This window comes from Garra rufa, chromosome 6 (genome assembly GCF_049309525.1).
Source record: "Garra rufa chromosome 6, GarRuf1.0, whole genome shotgun sequence".
NCBI lineage: Eukaryota > Metazoa > Chordata > Actinopteri > Cypriniformes > Cyprinidae > Garra > Garra rufa.
Window position 1 is genome coordinate 33,183,623 of NC_133366.1, and position 22,136 is coordinate 33,205,758.

Consider the following 22,136-nt stretch of genomic DNA (forward strand, 5'->3'; position numbering starts at 1 on the left):
TTAAATATGATATATCAGAATCTGTCTGCATATAGGAAACATAAACTTTACCTCAGTAACATCTATATGCGTTCATTAGAATTACGATGCGATAAAATGGCGCTAAACATACACACGTGAATTACACGCGCACCGTTTCTCCTCATTCTATATGGACTGAACTACAACATGAACTGATGACAACAATCAGACATACAGCGGTAACATTATTGCAATATGACGGGTATAGAAAGATACATTCATTTACATTCAAGCACGCACATTCACCACTCAGAATGAAACCGAAAGTATACTTCTCCGGCAAAACTACAGTCAGCGCTCTGTACACGCACAACTTAGTCACATGCCCAAGAACAAGACTACCCTTACAAAACTAATAAAGAATTTAGTACTCATGTTGCATGTTGCCACTGGTAAGCTCCGCTCTGCTGTTGTTTACCTAGGCGCCGTGCATGCACGTGTGAAAAAGTTGCGCGAGTAAAGCCCCGTTCACACTACACGCGACAAAGCGACGCGATCCCATTCATTTCAATGGAGAGCTGGCGATTTCCGGCGACGAGAGCGACAGCGGCCGTCAGCGACCGTTGGCGACCGGATGTGGGCGTGTCCAGCGACGCGACAAAGTTCAGAGTCTCTCAACTTTATGCAAATGCAGAGCGACTTTCGGGAGCGACAGCCAATAGGAAAGAAGACGATAGTGCTCGTGTGAGCATTCTTATTTCAGCTCTAGCAGTGATGGAGCAATTGTCCTGTTTTATATGACATGTCCCTGCCCACATATTAAAAACAATATTAACTGCATTAAAATGAATTGTAACCTGCTTGTCTTTGTTTCTAAAGTTGCGTTGGATAAAAACGTCTGTTAAATGACGTTACTAAGCAACCAGTAATGAGAACGCCCACTAGCGACCTCATCGCCAGCCTCTGGCGACATGCAGCGACAGAAGTCGCGTGTAGTGTGAACGGGGCTTAATTTCGGTCAGGTGATCGGCTTTTTTGATCGGCGCTTTTGGGGTTCGCCGATCAAGCTGTTTTTACCCAATATCGGCCGATCATGATCGGTTGCCGATCGATCGGAGCATCACTAATAATCATGTATGTTGAGTAAGTGAGTAGCTGCATTTTAATAGTTTAGTTAAGATGTTGCTTAGTTCCTTTTAGCGATTATGTGGCTAACCCGGATGTGCAAAGTGAGTGTATGTGCATATGTGCATATTCTCATTGTTTATTTAAAAAAAAAATAGCAATTATTTTTTTATAAAATTTCTGAAAATAATTAAGTTGGGCTTGCCAGTCATATTTCCATTTGCATTTTTTAAGTAATATATTTAGTAAAAAAATAGTTTGCAGTGAAAAAGTCAACATCCACAAGTCTTGTACTGAATAGTTTACCAAAAAAATAAAAAATAAAAATTGCTGGAAATTTACTCACCCCATCCTTTTACTCAGGCCATCTAAGATGTAGATGAGTTTGTTTCAGAAATAAATTAGGAAAATGTAGCATTACATCACTTTCTCACCAATGGATCCTCTGAAGTGAATGAGTGCCGTCAGAATCCAAACAGCTGATAAACTCACAATAATCCAACTCATCTATAAAGTAACTTTTTGCTAAGTGAAAAGCTGTGTGTTTGTAAGAAATATCCATCCATCAAGGCATACCAGTCCATAATGCATAATAACACTTAATTTTCTACTGTTTTCTACTGTTGTCTCACATCAAAATCACCTGTTTTGGCTTGTAAATAGTGCTTGATCTGCACATATTTTTCTCTTGATTCAGACAAAACAACTTTGTCACTGGGGAAAGCAATATCATGGATGGACTTACATTTTAGGTTAAAAACATCTTAATGATGATTTTTTTCCCCTCACAAACACACAGCTTTTCCCTTCACAAGATGCTAATTAATGGACTGGAGTTGTGTAGATACTTGTGTATTATTATATACAGTGCCTTGCGAAATTATTCATACCCCTTCATTTTTTTCACATTTTGTTATGTTGCGACCTTATGTTAAACTACTTTAAATTACTTTTTTCCCCCACATCAATCTACACTCCCTACTCCATAATGGCAAAGCAAAAAATAGATTTTTAACATTTGTGCAAATTGATTAAAAATAAAAACTGAAAAGATGCCGTTGCATAAGTATTCATACCCTTTTCTGGGACACTCGAAATTTAGCTCAGGAGCATTCATATTGCTTCTAGATGTTACTACACTTCGAGTGGAGTTAAACTGTGGCAAATTCATTTGAATGAGTATGATTTAGAAAGGCACACACCTCTCAGAAAAGGTCTAACAGCTGAAAATGCATATCAGAGCAAAAAGCAAGTCCTGAGGTCAAGATAACTGCCTGTAGAGCTCAGTGACAGACTTGTGTTAAGGCAATGATCTAGGGAAGAGTTCAGAAAAAATTCTGCTGCATTGAAGGTTCACAGAAGCATTATCCATAATGGAAGACGATTGGAACAGCTAGGACTCTAGAAAATGTCTGCCAGCCCCCATCCAAGCTGACAGAGCTTGAGAGGTGAAAAGGTGAGGCAAAGAATGGCAGATAATTGCCAAATGCAGATGTGCAAAGCTTGTCACATCATACCCCAAAGACTTGAGGCTAAGGGTATGAATACTTATGCAATGTGTCTTATTTCAGTGTTTTATTTTTAATAAATTTGTAAAATTTGCAAATCTGGTTTTTGCTTTGTCATTATTATGGTGTATGGAGTGTAAATTTTGCAAATTTATTAAAAATAAAACACTGAAATAAGTACATTGCAGGGAGTGTAGATTGATGTGGGAAAAAGTAATTTAAAGTAGTTTAACATAAGGCAGCAACATAACAAAATGTGAAAAAAATGAAGGGGTATTAATAATTACGCAAGGCACTGTATCAGCTGTTTGAACTTATTCTGACGGCACCCATTCACTGCAGAGGATCCATTAGTGAGAAAGTAATGTAATGCTAAATTTCTCCAATTCTGATGAATAAGTAAACTCTTCTACGTTTTGAATAGCCTCAGTGTGAGTACATTTAAATTTTGGGGTGAACTATTTTTTTTTAAAACAACATACACAATCTTCTCAATAATACTTTTTAATGGCTGTTGCCCTTTGGCTGTTCAGACTGTTCACAGTAGTATCTGATTACATGTAATCTGGATTAGGTAATGAGATTCCAAAAATTAAGTACTTATAATTATATGAAATTACATTTTAAAATACTCATAATCAGACTACAGTAACTTTTTTATTGATTGCATGATTACATATTCACACAATAGCAATAAATTATTCATAATTTATAGATTTTCCCTAATTTCTCACTTTTTTAGCTTTTAAATGTTGCTTTCTAAAATAGCCTACCGTTATTATACAATGTGAATAATACTTTCAGAAAGTCTTTCAGTTTTGTGGACATTCACACAAAGACCAGTCACTAGTCAGGTGGCTATAATTAAACAGAAATAGTTTTAATTTTAAGAATTTTCTCAACATTTCAACGCTGCATCAACTACTGATGAACACGTTTTTATTTGAATTGTCACTCAGTGTTATTTCACCTAAAATATTTACTTGACATATCACTAAGATTTTAAGGTAATAAATTAATAATTACAGTTAAGGTCAAAAGTTTACACCCCCCTTTCAGAATCTGCAAAATGTTAATTATTTTACCAAAATAAGAGGGATCATACAAAAGGCATGCTATTGTTTATTTAGTACTGACCTGAATAAAATATTTCACATAAAAGATGTTTACATATAGTCCACAAGAGACAAGAATAGTTGAATTTATAAAAATCACCCCGTTCAAAAGTGTATATCTTCTTAAATCTGTGTTCTTACAACGTTGATTAATGGTCACATTACCTGCAGGTAAACAAATTAAATATTTAATTTTTTAGTAAGTGTTTTATTTTGATTGATGTTATTTTAAAATGACTTTATTATTTATTTAATTCATTATTAACTTTTCATTAAATTCACAAACTCCAGTTTGGAAAACTTTGACATAATGTAATGTTTAGTACACTTCAAGTTATTAACAATAAATGGAATATATTTCTTCTTTGTATTTTTATATAAATATGGTCGAAGATTATCCAATCGATGTCATAAACGAGCTAGGTGAAAAGTAATCTGAAAGTAATCATAAAGTAGTCTAATTTTATGTGACCTGAAATGAGTAATGCAATGGATTACGTTACCAACTACATTTGGAATCAACTACCCAGCTCTGTTGGTAATGCAATAAATGATGTTCCACAAAAGCTTCTCATTTTTACTTGGTTCCTCTTTAAAGAGAAAAGCCTGCCACAGCAGACAAAAATAACTTCCACCTCATAATAAACTGCCCACATAAACACAGTTCTTACAGTTGTGCTTTGAATAATTACTCACAACATAATCAGTAATTATTCGACATCCAGTTTAATATAACTACATGTCTTTATTTAATGCATCTTGCTTTTATAAATGAATAATATTAATAGAAACATGAACATAAACATGGCCCTTTTTTTTGTTCACAGGCCCATGTTTGAAGATGATATCCCTTCAGTGATGGAGCTGGAAATGGAAGATCTAGAAAACTGGATGACAAAAGGTAACCACTAAAATGTCTATTAGTAGTTGTCTGACTCTGAGTCACAGTTCATATCTGGAGTTTGGTGTGTCTCGGATGTTACACATTCATAGTGATTAATCCAAACCACAGGTGTTGGAAAGAATGACAGTCTGGTTTAAAAAAAAGTACATGATGTAATTGAAAAAAAGGGCCTAAATGTAAGATTTATATACCTAAATTGCATATCCATCCATTTGGATGATATAATGTTAACGTAAACAGACTAATAAACTTAATATTATGCATATTTGTCAGTTATACATAAAAGTCACAGGTAACAAATTGCTCAGAATCAGCATAAATCTGTTCATTGTGAAAACACTTTTTTTTAGGTATAAAGTATGAATATATGGTTAAAATATGGAAGCCTGTTTCTGCCACTGAATAAGAAATAAAAAAAAGTTAATTGTGACTTTTTATCACAATTCCAACTTTTTTCTTGCAATTTCTCAGAATCGTGATATATAGGCCTAAATTCACAATTACAACTTATAAAGTCAGAATTGTGAGATATAAACTTGCAATTGTGAGAAATTAAGTCAGAATTGCAAGATGCAAACTTACAGTTCTGAGAAATAAAGTCCAAATTGCGAGATATAAAACAGTATATAAAACTTGCAGTTGTGACATTTTTTTCTCAGAATTGTGCGTTTATATCTCGCAATTTTGACAAATGCAATTGCAAATTAAGTCAGAATTGTGAGATAAAAACGTGCAATTCTGAGAAAATATCAGTCTTTTTCCCCCTCAAAACTGACTTTATATCTCACAAGTCAGAATTGTTTTTATCTCACAATTCGAAATTGCGAGTTTATATCACGTAATTCTGACTTTAGAACTCACAGTTGTGAGTTTATATCTAGTAACTTTGACTTTATAATGCGCAATTGCAAGTTAAATATCACAATTCTGATTTTATATCTCGCAATTCTGACTATGCGAGTTATTAAGTCAGAACCGTGAGATATAAACTCCCAATTATGAGAACATACCAGTCTTTTTCCCCCTCAAAACTGTAAGTTTATATCTCACAATTCAGAGAAAAAAGTCAGAATTGCGAGGAAAAAGTCAGAATTGTTTTTATCTTGTAATTCTAACTTTATAACTCGAAATTGCGAGTTTATATCACGCAATTCTGCTTTTAGAACTCACTGTTGTGAATCTAAATCTAGCAACTTGGACTTTATAACTCGCAATTGCAAGTTAAATATCACAATTCTGATTTTATATCTCGCAATTCTGACTATGCGAGTTATTAAGTCAGAACTGTGAGATATAAACTCCCAATTCTGAGAACATACCAGTCTTTTTTCCCCTCAAAACTGTAAGTTTATATCTCACAATTCAGAGAAAAAAGTCAGAATTGTGAGGAAAAAGTCAGAATTGTTTTTATCTCACAACTTTATAACTCGAAACTGCGAGTTTATATCACATAATTCTGACTTTAGAACTCACAGTTGTGAGTTTATATCTAGTAACTTTGACTTTATAATGCGCAATTGCAAGTTAAATGTCACAATTTTGAGTTTATATCTCGCAATTGTTACATTTTCCCTCAGAATTGTGAGATATAAACTCGCAATTCTGAGAACATATCAGTCTTTTTCCCCTCAAAACTGTGAGTTTATATCTCACAATTTAGAGAAAAAAGTCAGAATTGCGAGGAAAAAGTCAGAATTGTTTTTATCTTGTAATTCTAACTTTATAACTCGAAATTGCGAGTTTATATCACGCAATTCTGCTTTTAGAACTCACTGTTGTGAGTTTATATCTAGCAACTTTAACTTTATAACTCACAATTGCAAGTTAAATCTCACAATTCTGAGTTTATATCTCACAATTCTGACTATGCGAGTTAAGTCAGAATTGTGAGATATAAACTTGCAATTCTGAGAACATATCAGTCTTTTTTCCCCCTCAGAACTGTGAGTTTATATCTCACAATTCAAAGAAAAAAGTCAGAATTGCGAGGAAAAAGTCAGAATTCTTTAAATCTCACAATTCTGACTTAACTCGCATAGTCAGAAGTGTGAGATATAAACTCGCAATTCTGAGATCATATTAGTCTTTTTTCCCCCTCAAAATTGTGAGTTTATATCTCACAATTCAGAGAAAAAAGTCTAAATTGTTTTTTATCTCGCAATTCTGAATTTATAACTCACAATTGCGAGTTTATATCACGCAATTCTGACTTTAGAACTCGCAGTTGTGAGTCTAAATCTAGCAACTTTGACTTTGTAACTCGCAATTGCAAGTTAAATCTCCCAATTCTGTTTATTTCTCGCAATTGTTACATTTTTCCTCAGAATTGAGAGCTTATATCTAGCAATTCTGACTATGCGAGTTATTAAGTCAGAATTGTGAGATATAAACTCGCAATTCTGAGAACATATCAGTCTTTTTCCCCCTCAGAACTGTGAGTTTATATCTCACAATTCAGAGAAAAAAAGTCTAAATTGTTTTTATCTCGCAATTCTGAATTTATAACTCACAATTGCGAGTTTATATCACGCAATTCTGATTTTAGAACTCGCAGTTGTGAGTTTAAATCGAGCAACTTTGACTTTGTAACTCGCAATTGCAAGTTAAATCTCCCAATTCTGTTTATTTCTCGCAATTGTTACATTTTTCCTCAGAATTGAGAGCTTATATCTAGCAATTCTGACTATGCGAGTTATTAAGTCAGAATTGTGAGATATAAACTCGCAATTCTGAGAACATATCAGTCTTTTTCCCCCTCAGAACTGTAAGTTTATATCTCACAATTCAAAGAAAAAAGTCAGAATTGCGAGGAAAAAGTCAGAATTCTTTATATCACGCAATTCTGACTTTAGAACTTGCAATTGTGAGATTATATCTAGCAACTTTGACTTTATAACTCACAATTGCAAGTTAAATCTCCCAATTTTGTTTTTATATCTCGCAATTGTTACATTTTTCCTCAGAATTGAGAGCTTATATCTAGCAATTCTGACTATGCGAGTTATTAAGTCAGAATTGTGAGATATAAACTCGCAATTCTGAAAACATATCAGTCTTTTTCCCCCTCAAAATTGGACTTTAAAACTCGCAAATGTGAGTTTAGGGCTATATCTTGCAACTCTGACTTTATAACTCGCAATTGCATGTGTATATCTCACAATTCTGAGAAAAAAGTCAGAATTGCAAGTTTGTATCTCAAAAAAACAAAAAACAAAAAACAAAAAAAACACAGAAAATATGGCTAGCTGTCGAACTAACATTCATTGATGATAAATATATAAACCTGGTTATTGTGAATTTAGTTTAGGCCTATTAGAAATTGTACCTGTTTTGTATGAAAAAAACAGAAATTGTACCTGTTTTGTAATATTGTACATATTGTACCTGTTTTGTATGACTGACATTATGCATTATAATAAAAATTAGTTTATGTTAAAACTGTGTAATCCAAAAGGATAAATATTTTAGACTTGAATAATATTACGTATACATGCTCTCATAATGTTTTGCTCAAAAACAACATTAGACTATTACATTGAGTTGCAAGTGAGCCTGCTTTAGTTTTAGCGAATTCAGTAAAAATTGTTTTGACCAGCAGGGGGAGCCATTGCACTAAAAACAAATGTTCAAAGAAACTTCCTCAGCTTCATGAACGTTTCTCTTTAGACAGCTTTCTTAAAATTATTAACACTTAAACCACACGTAAACCACCAGAACGTCAACGTTAACGTTCACAACATCATTCATACAAACAGACTGTATTTGTAAGTTTGAAGTTTTTTGCACTTTGAACAGTGCTTTGAAAGTGTGTACAGTGCTATGTAAATGTATGAGCTATTTCTATAAGATAAGATTAGAAGATGTGGAAAATATTTTTGCTGAATGCTTTTAACATAAAGAATCTGTGTCTTTTCATCGTTTGCTTGCAGATGGAGGCAAGAAAGTGGACACTGGCCAAATATAATGAATAGCTTTTCAGTGAGTACACTAGACTTATTATTCCCTCCTTTATGCAAGATGTAGTCCAAACCTGGGAAGGCTACGCAATTTCTAGAACAAAGTCGGCGCATATTCACAGTACAGTATTGGCTTAGACAGCTGTCTAGTGGTTAGTAACAGGAAAGTCATTGTACTAGCTTGCAAATATTTAATTTTCAGGACAGATCTGTAACAGATGTTGTGCATTTCTTGATTATTTGCATTCACACATCATATTTCACCTCACTTCAGGCTGAATTCCGATCATTTCAGATTGTTTCCAAGTAATGGAGAAGAGTCACATGCATAAATGGTTGTAACAACATTTTTAGAAGTGTACAGTAAATACACAGAGCAACCGTTGGGTTGAGTAGCATGAAACTTTGCTGTTTCTCTTGGGGGTTGTGTAGGGTTAGACATTTGGAAAATAATGGGGTCCACAGCACTGAACTTGGTAAAACTGTGCCAATTTGTAAGGGGAACACACGCAAACGACTCATTGAGCAGTGCTACAAGACAAGGCACGAAGATATGTGTTCGTATGTGTCACACCCTGTAATGTAATGTGTAAGGTATCATTTCCTGGAACTGCGAAATGACATAAGGTTACCTCTTACTTTACTTTCCAGTGGAATGCCCCTCTAGTCAACAGCTACTGTACACAAAAGCCTTCCCTGTGCACACTTTTTTCCTGCTTATAAGGGCTGCAAAGTTTGGTCAAAATACCATTTTGTGTTCATTTCAAGCAAATTGAAACTATTTGAAGTATGATATGTCGAACATTTAATATTTCATATTGTTGCTTCTAAGATATCCAGGAAAAAAGAACAAAAATACATACAAACATATTTGAAACCGGATGCACAAAACTCTTAAAGCAATAATACTATGCTGCCAGTAGAAATAGTTATTATTTTTTTTACATTCCTTTCAGTCATTAAAAAGGAAAAAAGTGTCTGGACATTAAAGTAAACTGTGATAAAAGTTTTGGAACTTAATCAATGTGAATATAATAATAATAGTAATACTACTACTAATAGAATACCATTCAAGGTCTGAGGCTATAAAGATTTTTTATTTATTTAATTTTATATAATTTTTTTTAAGAAGAAGTCTCATATTTACAAAGGCTGCATTTATGTAATAAACATACAGTAGAAACAGTAATATTGTGAAATATTACTATTTAAAATAACAGCTTTTATTTTAATATATTTTAAAATGTAATTTGTTCAATTAATGTTAATAATCATCATAATAATAAAAAGAATACCATTTAAAGGTTTGAGGTTGATACTATTTTTTAAATATATTTTTTGAAGAAGTCTTACACTCACAAAGGCTGCATTTATTACATGAAAATGCAGTAAAAACAGTAATATTGTGAAATATTACAATGTAAATAACTGCTTTCTATTTTACTATATTTTAAAATGTAATTTATTCAACGTGAAAATAAAATAAATAAATAAATAATAGAATACCATTTAAAGGTTTAAGGTTGATAAGATTTTTTTAATATAATTTTTGAAGAAGTCTTACAATCACAAAGGATGCATTTATTTAATGAAAATACAGTAAAACAGTAATATTGTAAAATATTAAAATTTAAAATACCTGCTTTTTATTTTAATATATTTTAAAATGTAATTTATTCAATCAATGTGATAAATAAATAAATAAAATAATAGAATATTATTCAAAGGTTTGAGGTTGATAATTAAAATGTAATTTACTCAATGTAAAAAAAAAGCAAAAACAAACAAAAATTAATAAAAAACAAATAATAGAATACTGTTCAAATGTTTAAGGTTAAAACAGTTTTTTAAAATATACCTTTTAAAGCATATTTAAATTTACTTCAGTTTATTTAAAATAACTGCTTTATATTTTAATATATTTTAATATATATTTTAAAATGCAATTTATTCAATTAATGTAAAAATAAATAAATAAATACATATTTAATTAGTGTGAATATTATAATAATAATAATACCATTCAAAGGTTTGAGGTGATAAGATTTTTTAAACGTATTTTTGAAGAAATCTTTTGCACTCACAAAAGCTGCATTTCACAATGTGAAAAAATACCTAATAAATGAATGAATCAAAATTATAACATAATACCATTTAAAGGTTTGACGTTGGTAAGATTTTTAAAATATTTTATGAAGAAGTCTCTTCCACCCACAAAGGCTGCATTTATTTAATTTAAAATACAGAAAAACAGTAATATTGTGAAATATTACAATTTAAAATAACTGCTTTCTATTTTAATATTTGTAATGTAATTTACTCAATGTGAAAAAGCAAAAAAAGAAGCAATAAATAAATAAATAAAAGATTAAAGATAAAGATTTTTTTATATAATTTTTAAATACTTTAAAAAAAAAAAAAATCTTACACTCACAAAGGCTGCTTTTTACTTAATAAAATTACAGTAAAACAACAATATTGTAAAATATTAAAATTTAAAACAACTGCTTTTAATTAATATTTTAAAATTGTATTAATTACTGTGAAGGCAAAGCTTAATGTTCAATGTCACATGATCGTAAAATCATTTTAATAAGTTGATTTTGTGCTCAGGAAACACTTTTTTAATATCAGTGAAAAAAAAATTGTAAAAGATAGAAAGTTCAAAAGCATTCAAAGAAAGAAAAAAACTGACTACTTTTGGTAGTGTTTATATAAATAAAAATGTAAATAAATGTAAATACATTGTATTATGTATAATAAAATGTATAAAATCTATAAATCGATAATGAATATTTAATATAGTAAATTAAATTACACCGAGCCATTTCATGTTCATCCCTACTACTTTTTGAAGAAAAATCACACTCTTTTGTTTTTGGATAATCAAAACACTATGAGTCAAGACACTTTTAGTAATACATCGACTCTTGTCAGGTGTTATGGTTTACGTGCTGGATGGACGAGACGAGATACGAAGTACAATGAGAACAATATATTTAATAATCTTCTGACAGGAACAAGGCAAGAACACGGAGAACTTCCACACACGAACATACAACGTTAAAGACCGACAAAGAACTCAGGAAACAAACAGATTTATAAAGGGGAACTAATAATTAGACACAGGTGACGGGGATCTGGACAAACGAGGGAATAAACCAAATGATCACAGAATGACAGGGGGAGACAATGGGAGAAACCAATGATCAAAACAGACATGACTGACATTACGCCTCCCTCCAAATAGGCGCGTCCTCGCGCCGTAGAAAAAGAAAAACAAAACAGAAAAGAGGGGCGGAAAACCTTAAAAACAGAGTCCAGGATGGAGGAGGCTTCGTCCAAATGGCAGAACAGACAGTCCAAGGGGGCAACGATGGTGGGAGGAGCCAGGGAGGACACAGGAGGGACCCGGGGCAGGAGGAAATTAGCAGGACCCAGACCGCAGCCATGATGATGGCCCACGGTGGAGCCGACGGAGGGAGGAGCCATGGTGGTGGAAGGAATGCCGACTCCAGGGGGCCGACCGACAGAGGCGGAGCAGCTGGCAGAGGAGCCTGAGGCGGAGACGGAGAGCCAAAGATCCAGGGTGACGCCGAGGATCCGGAGGGCCAAGGCGGAACTGGAGGCTCTGGAGGCTGAGGCGGAGGCAGACTTTCGGAGGTCCGCGGCACAGCCAGAGCGACAGAGGATGGAGACTGTGCCGAAGGAAGGGAGGAGTCCGAAGGAGCCGGTGGGACGGCGCGACGAGGCACAGCCGGAGGAGCAGAGTCCTGAGGGGACGGAGGGACGACGACTGACCAGGGCGGAGCCGGAGAGACGATGGAGCCCGGTGGAGCTGGTGGACCGACGGGCGACGGTGGAGATGAGGGCGTCGAGAGCCATGGTGGAACCGCAGGGTCGAAGGCCCGAGGCGGAGTCCTGGACTCGGAGGCTGGAGGCGGAGCTGAGGGATCCTCCAGCCGAGACACCGTTGGAAACTGGCAGCCCCGCAGCGAGCCCACTGCATAGGTGTTGGGCTGAGGGTGAGCTGAAGGGCTGTCAGGGGACAGCGGTGGCCAGGCAGACATGGATGTGGATGACAGAGGGTGGGTGGGTGGGAATTCCAGGCAGACATGAAGATCAGGACAGAAGGATATTTCCGTGAAAAAGTCAATAAGATCCCCAGAATCTTGCTCAATCTCACCCCCAGCAGTGGTGCAGTGGGCAGGGCTCTCCATCGCCCTCTCTTGCTCCACGTAGCATTCCACCATCACGGTTGATGCCGGCTCTCGCACCTGGTCAGATGGGTCAGGCTCTGGCTCTGTCGCTCTCGCCTCTGGCTCCCCATCTGCGGTGGGTTCGGGCTCCAACTCCGCTTGTCGGGGTGATGGTTGGCTGGGTTCTGGGTCTGGAGTGGGGCTGACGTCCTCTTCGACGAAGTCGATGGTCCATGACGATTTGCAGGACGCCAGCACCCACTCTATGTAATCCAGCAGGCTCTCTTGAGGACCCTCCCCGGATAGCAGCGCCTTGGTGGTAGAATTCAGTCCAATGTGGTAGTAGATGCATAGGCTGCTATCCGGGAAGTGTGACTGGTTTGCCAGGAAGAGAAACTCACGTGTGTGGTCCTCAAGAGAGTGTTCCCCCTGCCTCAGGAGGATCAGGAGAACAGTAGGGTCCATAATAATCTGAAAAAACAAACACTGAGAAAAAAAAGAAAAGAAACGCAGGTAAAGGTGCCGGGTATAAACTGTATTGGTCGGTCTTTTCTGTTATGGTTTACGTGCTGGATGGACGAGACGAGATACGAAGTACAATGAGAACAATATATTTAATAAGCTTCTGACAGGAACAAGGCAAGAACATGGAGAACTTCCACACACGAACATACAACGTTAAAGACCAACAAAGAACTCAGGAAACAAACAGACTTATAAGGGGAACTAATAATTAGACACAGGTGACGGGGATCTGGACAAACGAGGGAATAAACCAAATGATCACAGAATGACAGGGGGAGACAATGGGAGAAACCAATGATCAAAACAGACATGACTGTGACAACAAGTGACTAGAATGTCAAATAGTGTTGAAGTGGGGGTCTAATAGAATAATAAACTGCAGCATTGTTCGCTGACCTCCACATAATCAGCACAGAGTCGCGAACAGCTTTTACACAAACACCCGATGACATCCACTTGCTTACTAATGCAGACACAAACACAGACTGTGTCATTCTGTCAAGTTTGTTTTGATGAGGCTACGTACGAGGAACAGAATAGCTGTGACTGCTGACTTCTGACCCCCTGGGTCCATGCTGCCAGCAGTGACATCTGGTAGTCATTATAGCAGGCATGCGTGGAAGCACGGCTCAGACCAGGCCAGAGATGAGGAGGGCCTCTTTTTTTCCCTCTTGCATGCTCTCTGTCTCGCTCTCCCTGGGAACACCAGAAGGTCAGAGTCCACAAGCCAGGAATGTAAGCTTACGTCATGCGGACTGTGTTTTTCCCAGGATCGGATTGGTATCAAGCGCTATGGGGGAGCAGGCTACACAATGGCTAGGTGATGTCAAGGATGACAAATTAATGTTTATATAAACATAAACAGAGAATATCTTGAGGCCACATCAGCACAGGAGTAAGGGCACAGCTCTTTTTATGCTGAATTGAAACTAATCTGATCTGGAAACAGGAATTCTTTGTAGTAATTAGTGGAATATAACAGCATTGTTGAAGACTATATACAAATGCACAAAGGTCTGTTACCAATGTCCACAGCATCAGTGTACACTCAAAAAGAAAATTATATCACAACAATAAATAACCTAAAAATAAAAAAAATCCACCTAAAATTGTATTTAAATACAGCAAAAACAGTAAAATGTTGAAATATTTTTGCTATTTAAAATAACTGTTTTATATTTGAATATATTTTAAAAAGTAATTTAATCATGTGAGCAAAATATTTTTGCATTATTATTCCAGTCTTCAGTGTCACATGATCCTTCAGAAATCATACTAATATGCTGATTTGCTGACACTTTTTTCAGGATTCTTTGATGATAAGGAAGATCCAAAGATCAGCATTTATCTGAAATTAAAAAAAAAAAAAAAAGCTTTTGTAACATTATACACTATACCATTCAAAAGCTTGGAGTTAGTATGGTTTTTTATAGAACATAATACTTTTATTTAGCAAGGATGCTTTAAATTAAACAAAAGTGATGATGAAGACATTTATAATGTTACAAAAGATTTCTACTTCAGATAAATGTTGTTCTTCTAAACTTTTTATTCATCAAAGAAACCTGATTCTAATTCTACTGAGCTGTTTTTAATGTCATAATAAAATGAATTCATGTTTTTGAGCGGCAAAGTAGAATATTAGAATGATTTCTGACGGATCATGTGACTGGAGTAATGATGCTAAAAATTCAGCTTTGAAATCACAGGAATAAATAAAAAAATTAAATATATTAAAATAGAAAACAGTTATTTTAAATATTTAGAATTTTTACTTTTTTTTGCTGTGCTTATTAAATAAATACAGGCTTGGTGAGCTTTAAAAATCTTACTGTTCAAAAACTTTTGACTGGTAGTAGGCCTATATATAATCTTCATCTTTCTAAGAAATTGAGTAAGTTGGACACAGTCAATAATGGGAAAATCTCACAAATATTTTCCAAACATGCTTTGATATGGACAAGGAGAGTAAAATGTTGAAATTAAGTGTTATTTGTGTGTGTGTGTGTGTGTGTGTGTTTTTTTTTTTTTTACATAAAATTAATATAGAAGGAGACCTGTTAGTGTTTAATGTTCAGTTATGCTGACATTTTAGGGGTTTCTGTTGAGTGTAAGTTGTATGTTTACTTAAGTTTACTAAATCTATAAGGATATTTTATTGATTTAAATGCTTTTTAAAAAAATGTACATGAGTACATCATTGTTTTTAGTGTAGTTTTGTACATATTTGAATGACTTCATTTCTCTCCATTTGTTTTACAGGTACTGACTGTGGACCTGATGCTGTTTTCAGCAGCGTCCTCGTGTCCTCATATTCAATGTTGCACAGAGAACATGTTGCGGTATTCTATTGTTCAAAAGTTAGGGATCAGTAAGATTTTTTATAATTTTTAGAATAAGTTTCTTACGCTCATCAAGGCTGTGTTTATTTGATCAAAAATACAACAAAAAAGTAATGTTGTAAAATATTATTACGATGTAAAATAATGTTTTTCCATTTTAATATACATTAAAATCTATTTTATTCCCGTGATCAAAGCTGAATTTTCATCTTCATTACTTTAGTATTCAGTGTCACATGATCCTTCAGAAATTATTCTAATATGCTGATTTATTATCAATGTTGGAAACAGTTGTGCTGCTTAATATTTGTTTTTGTTTTTTTGAACTTGTGATACTTTTTTTCAGGATTCTTTGATGATCAAAAAGTTAAAAAGAACAGCATTTTTTAAAAATACAAATCTTTTGTAACAATATACACTGCCATTCAAAACTTTAGGGTCAGTAAATTTTAATTCTTTCTTTTTTTTTCTTCAAAGAAATGAATACTTTTGAAGAAAAAAGTGATAGCAAAGACTTATATTGTTTGAAAAGATTTCAATTTTGAATAAATGCTGTTCTTTCATAGAAAGATTGTAACTCAAAGAATCCTGAAAAAAGTATCACAGCTTCCAAAAAAATATTTAGCAGCACAACTGTTGCCAACATAGATCATTCTAATAATAAATCAGCATATAAGACTTGATTTCTGAAAGATCACGTGACATTTAAGACTGGAGTAATGGCTGATGAATATTCAACTTTGTATCACAGGTATAAATTATATCTTAAAGTATATTAAAATAGAAGCCATTAATTTATACTGTAATAACATTTTGCAATATTTCTGTTTTCTGTAATTTAGATCAATTAAATGCAGCCTTAATGAGCATAAGAGACTTCTTTAAAAAAAACTGATCCCAAACTTTTGAACGGCAGTGTACATGCAATTCAGTTTTCATACTTATAAAAGAAGACTTGGCAAGTTCTTTAATATTGTTTCATATGCTCTAACTTTATATTAAAAACATATATGTAAAATGTACAAATGTTAAACACTGTTGTGTAAAGACCATTGTCATTTGGATAAAAAAAGAGCAAAAGGAAATAAGCAGATAAATGTTTTCCGGTCTGTTGCACTGAACAGGATATGGTCTTCTGTGTACTTTTGATATTGATATTTTCACCACTTTTTGACTGAGTACAACAAAATGATAAACATTGTTTCTTTATAATGTACTATTATGGTTCTTGTGTTCATCTAAATGCAAGGGCTGCCACCAAAGTTTTTCATCATTCCATTTAAATTATTAAGACATTTACCTATTTACCTTTGTAAATATTATTACATTTGTTGTATTTGTTTTTAATTTGCAGTATTGCAAGTTTGTTTACAACTTAATAATTTTTATGAAAACACCAACACATTTCCTGCTATGTGCTGTATGTCTTTTTATATTAAAAGAGGAACTATTGTTATTATTGTTCTTGTGTGTATTGTTTTGTACACTATCAATCTTATGATTGTTTTATGTTTTTGACAGACGTATCTTATGCTCATCAAAACTGCATTTATTTGATCAAACATTCAGTGTAAACAGTAATATTGTGAAATATTAGTAAAGGTCAAAATAGCCGTTTTCTATTTAAAATGTAATTTACTCCTGTGATGACAAAGCTGAATTTTTAGCCACTACAGTGTGACTGATTTGGTAACATTTCTTGTTTTTATGACAGTTGAAAACTTATGGTGCTTAGTTTTTTTGTGCAAAATGTGGAACCTGTTTCAAGTTTTCTAATGAAAAGGAAAAAAAAACAACATTATTTTGAAATATCTTTTTTGTAATGATGTAAAAATCTTCACTGTCACTTTTGATCAATTTAATGTTAAATAGTATAAATCATTTTAAAAAGTAGTATATATGCAAGGAAGAAAGGTACACTCTTAAAAATAAAGGTGCTTCACGATGCCATAGAAGAACCTTTTTTTTTGTCTAAATGGTTCCATAAAGAACCTTTAACATCTGAAGAACCTTTCTGTTTCACAAAAGGTTCTTTGCGGTGAAAGAAGGTTCTTCAGATTATAAAAAGGTAAGAACCCTTAACTGAATGGTTCTTTGTGAAACCAAGAATGTTTTTATTTTTTATTTTTAAGAGTGTACTATGTTATATACATTGCATACTCTGCCATTTTACCCATAATACTTCATCTAAATAAGATCATTTGACCTCATCAACACTGTATACACCTAACCACACTTTAATCTCACCTAATTACCAATTATGACATGATCATGCTAGTTAGGACTATTTATTGAAAGTGATGAGCTATGAGCTTCCTGTGGGAAGACCTTTATATTTCATGTTGCACTAATGACTGTGTAATGACTGTGAGTAAGCATTCTTTTGGCTTCTACCTGGGTTCCAGCTTCTGCCGAGTGCATTTTCTAATGTCAAAGGTCTGGAATACGATGGGAATATGAAAGAACATTGTTTACCTTTGAGTGGGGTTTGGAAAAAAACAGAGCTGTAGGCAAGAGCAGCCGCTGTCATGTGGCGCAGCAGAACCGTTGCAGTTCAGTATAACAGTGGTGGAAAACAACGCCAGATGGAACTCATTAGATTGTTTCTTCTCCAAGTCTTGTCTGGTCTGTTTAGTTTTAAAGCCCTGTTGATCGGAGCACAGATACATTCAGGGTTTGAATGAGTTGTCAGTGCTCATGCATTTATGATTACATATTACTGCATGCTTTATTATCTAGATAGAAGAGTTTAACTTATATTTAGTTTGCATTCAGTTAAGTACAATATCAGTACACTACCAGTCAAAAGTTTTTGAACAGTAAGATTTTTTGAATGTTTTATTTAATGTTATACTCACCAAGCCTGCATTTATTTGATCCAAAGTACAGCAGAAATGGTGACATTTTGAAGTATTTTTACTATTTAAAAGGACAGGTTTCTATTTGAATATATTTTAAAATATAATTTAATCCTGTGATTTCAAAGCTGAATTTTTAGCATCATTACTCCAGTCACATGATCCTTCAGAAATCATTCTAATATTCTGATTTGCGGCTCAAAAAACATTTATTAATATGCTGAAAACAGCTGAGTAGATTTTTGTCAGGTTTCTTTGATGGATAGAAAGTTCAGAAGAACAGCATTTATTTGAAATAGAAATCTTTTGTAACATTATATGTCTTTATCATCATTTATCATCTTTTGATCAATTTAAAGCATCTTTGCTAAATAAAAGTATTAATTATCATCCCCCCTTCCAAAAAAGCTTCAAGCTTTTGAATGGTATAGTATAATGTTACAAAAGCTTTTTTTTATATTTCAGATCAATGCTGATAAAAGATTTCTAAAAGAAATGTACTCAACTGTTTTAAATATTGCTAAAAATAATATTAATATATATATATATATATATATATATATATATATATATTTTTTTTTTTTTTTTCTTGAGCAGCAGATCAGCATCTTAGAATGATTTCTGAAGGATCATGTGACACAGAAGACTGGAGTAATGATGCTGAAAATTTAGTATTGATCACAGGAATAAATTACATTTAAAAAAATATTCAAATAGAAAGCAGTTATTTTAAATAGAAAAAATATTTCACAATATTACTGCTTTTGTGGTAATTTAAATTAAATAAATGCAGCAGAAGAGGCTTATTTAAAAAAACATAAAAAATCTTACTGAGTAAATATCTTAAATTCTGCTACTATAAATAATAATAAAAGTGTTACTAAAAAGCATGATGTTAAAAAGTATAATAAATAAATAAAATTAGAATAAAGTTAAGGGTAAAAAAAATAATAATACAATAAAGTAAATCAATAAAGTAAAGTATAGTAAAGTGAAGTACAGTAAAGTAAAATGTATTAAAACATTTGTTCCATGTGTCTCAGAATCACATTTTCGACGCTTTAGTAAGTTTCTGATAGATTAAAAGTGAAGCACAAACAACAAATTCAGTAAAAAAGAAGGCAAATATTAAATGTTGACTCCCATGTTAAGCCTTATCATTACAGTGATGATAGCAACCTTTGTTGAACACACTAAACTAAAAAAATAGAAATATATTTATAAATAATTAAAACATATGAAATATGTGACCCTGGACCACAAAATAGCACTTAAATAGCACGGGTATATTAGTAGCAATGGCCAAAAATACACTGTATTTGTCAAAATGATCATTTTTTCTTTTATGTCAAAAATCATTAGGATGTAAAGATCATGTTCCGTGAAAATATTTTGTAAATTTTCTATTGTAAATACATCAAAACTTAATTTCTGATTAGTAGCCTATTATACATTGCTAAGAACTTCATTTAGACAACTTTAAAGGCGATTTTCTCAGTAGGCTATTTAGATTTTTCGCACCCTCTGATTGCAGATAGTTGTATCTTGGTCAGTTTCAGATGTATAAATCTCAATTTAAAAAAAATGGCCCTTATGACTGTATTTGTGGCCCAAGGTCACATATTAAAAAACCTAAAAAGGGGCAATTAAACGGAGCATCTCAAATTATACTTTTTGGCCTCAGCACTCCGTAAAAATGGCAACGTAATTACGTCGTATTTAAGCGACACAGAACGCGAGCGATGGTGACGTTCCTGGACGACACAGTGACGCCATCATCCGTGGACAGGGAGTCGTACAGGAATCGGTTGGATAAAGGCGATCGCGCTTTAACGGAGAAGCATCGGAGTCGTGTGCCGTATCCCTGGCGTTCTTCGAATCGGTCACATATTATCCCAGGGAGATTTTAGTTTTTGCAGAAGAGAAATAATTAATAAAGCTCTCCCTGGTGCATGGGTTGGAAGGGTGCGCGGAACGCTCCTACTTTATTTCATCGGATGAAAATGTTTGGTTTGTGCTTGTAAAACTTCAACTCGTTTTCAAAGGATCGTTTCATCTTTCTTTCGGGCAAACCGGAGAGGAGAAGAGGAGGGACCGGTGACCCTAATTGGACTCTGGATAGGATACCTAGGGGAACTGTCTCTGTGCACACAGGAGCCTCATTTCCCTTCGCATTTCCAGGGTAAATACATGCATTTGTCTAATAAAACGTCTTGCTTAAACAAGACCATGCTAGGGTGATTTTACAGGAGTAACGGGCCATGTGAGCAGCTTCACCACACAACCTCATGCAGGTAATGGACATGTGAAGCTGACTGCATGGCCTTTCTCGTGTGTATAATGTTTAATATCTGCACAGCTGCTTATGATATGCTTATATTTAGTATGCTTTTCTGATAGGTAACGTTAGTGAAACAGGTTGCATGTCATTTAAAACTGCAGTGTTTCATTGCTAGAGATGAGATATCACTTGCAAGCACTGTTTTGAAACTGTTGTTGTTGTTGTTGTTGTTGCAGTTAAACTACAATAACCCAATTCCAAGATATAGGACACATCAAACACGCAGTGTTTGGTAGTTTTGTAGCTGCATAAAACAAATCTAACACAAAGCATGAGCATCTGTTTTTTTTCTTCTTCACTTCACTTCACTACATACTTCAGATCTTATAAGTAAAACAATGTCTCTTGTTTGAAAATATAACTTCGCAGAAGATAAAAACGCTGTAGTTGCCCTCTAAATAAACTGGATGTTTTACTACACTGGTGTGCTTACATATATGCGCGATTGGTTTACGTTTTAAATTAATAATTATTACTAAACCCCCGTGCCATCATTAGTACCACTATTCCTTGTGTTTTAGCTTGTTTTGCTGTTGTTTAGCCGGTTAGCGACTGGAGGTTTAGCTTGGGCTAACACTATTAGCACACCCACAGCTGGACAATCGAAAAGCGAGCTCGTTTATGAATATGCTTATCCAAATGTCCACTATACTGTGGTTTATATTATAAAGCACTCTGTTGTGTGCGCGTGTCACCAAGGGCAGCAGGAACATCTGATAGCGGTTAGCTTAGCACGTTAGCTTAGCCCGCTAACAATCGACGTTCAGCCTTTGCCACCACTGCCGCCTCCCATACGGGCTTTAAATCCATGTGAAGTGCCCGCCAATATCTGCACAGACTTTTCAGTTTTTAATAAGACTTTTCGGATAATATTAGCCGGGCTGGCACGTTGTAAGTGAGAAATTATTCATTTGTACAGATTTATGTGCAGCGCGTGCAGGGCGCGAGACAAGCACATGTTAGCACCGACTCCAGCCGATGCAAGTTTCTCAAAGCATGCTGTCTTTGCTCAAACTCTTCGTGAAAGTTTTTTCTAATTTCTTTTTTAACCCCAAACACCCACGTAATGATAATAACAACACTTTTTTTTTATCAACACGAGGGAACTGAACAAATGGAAACTGCCGTGGCTATACAAAACTTCTTTAGCACTGAAAAGCAAACACTTTTCTCTATTTTCATAATCGCACTGCAATTTGTAAACATGTGAGACTGGGCTTCTACCGAAGTTTAGGGTCTTGCACATAGTGAGTTTCAGCATCATCTGTAATATTATGTAACTTGTTTTACAGGGTTTGTAAT

At 34.2% G+C, this 22,136-nt stretch overlaps 2 protein-coding genes across 2 annotated transcripts in view; both read left to right on the forward strand.

The window, feature by feature from the left end:
- Positions 1-17,094, forward strand: part of tmem154 (transmembrane protein 154) — a 29,381-nt gene extending 12,287 nt beyond the window's left edge. Inside the window, exons 7-9 of the mRNA XM_073843195.1 lie at positions 4,537-4,610; positions 8,543-8,591; positions 15,556-17,094. Of these exons, the coding sequence (XP_073699296.1) occupies positions 4,537-4,610; positions 8,543-8,577 (109 nt within the window). The 3' untranslated portion in view covers positions 8,578-8,591; positions 15,556-17,094. The remainder of the gene's footprint in view (positions 1-4,536; positions 4,611-8,542; positions 8,592-15,555) is intronic.
- A 3,211-nt stretch (positions 17,095-20,305) lies between these two features.
- fbxw7 (F-box and WD repeat domain containing 7) overlaps positions 20,306-22,136 on the forward strand; it is a 218,485-nt gene continuing 216,654 nt past the window's right edge. The window contains exon 1 of the mRNA XM_073842445.1: positions 20,306-20,675. The gene's annotated coding sequence lies outside the window, so the exon portion shown is untranslated. The remainder of the gene's footprint in view (positions 20,676-22,136) is intronic.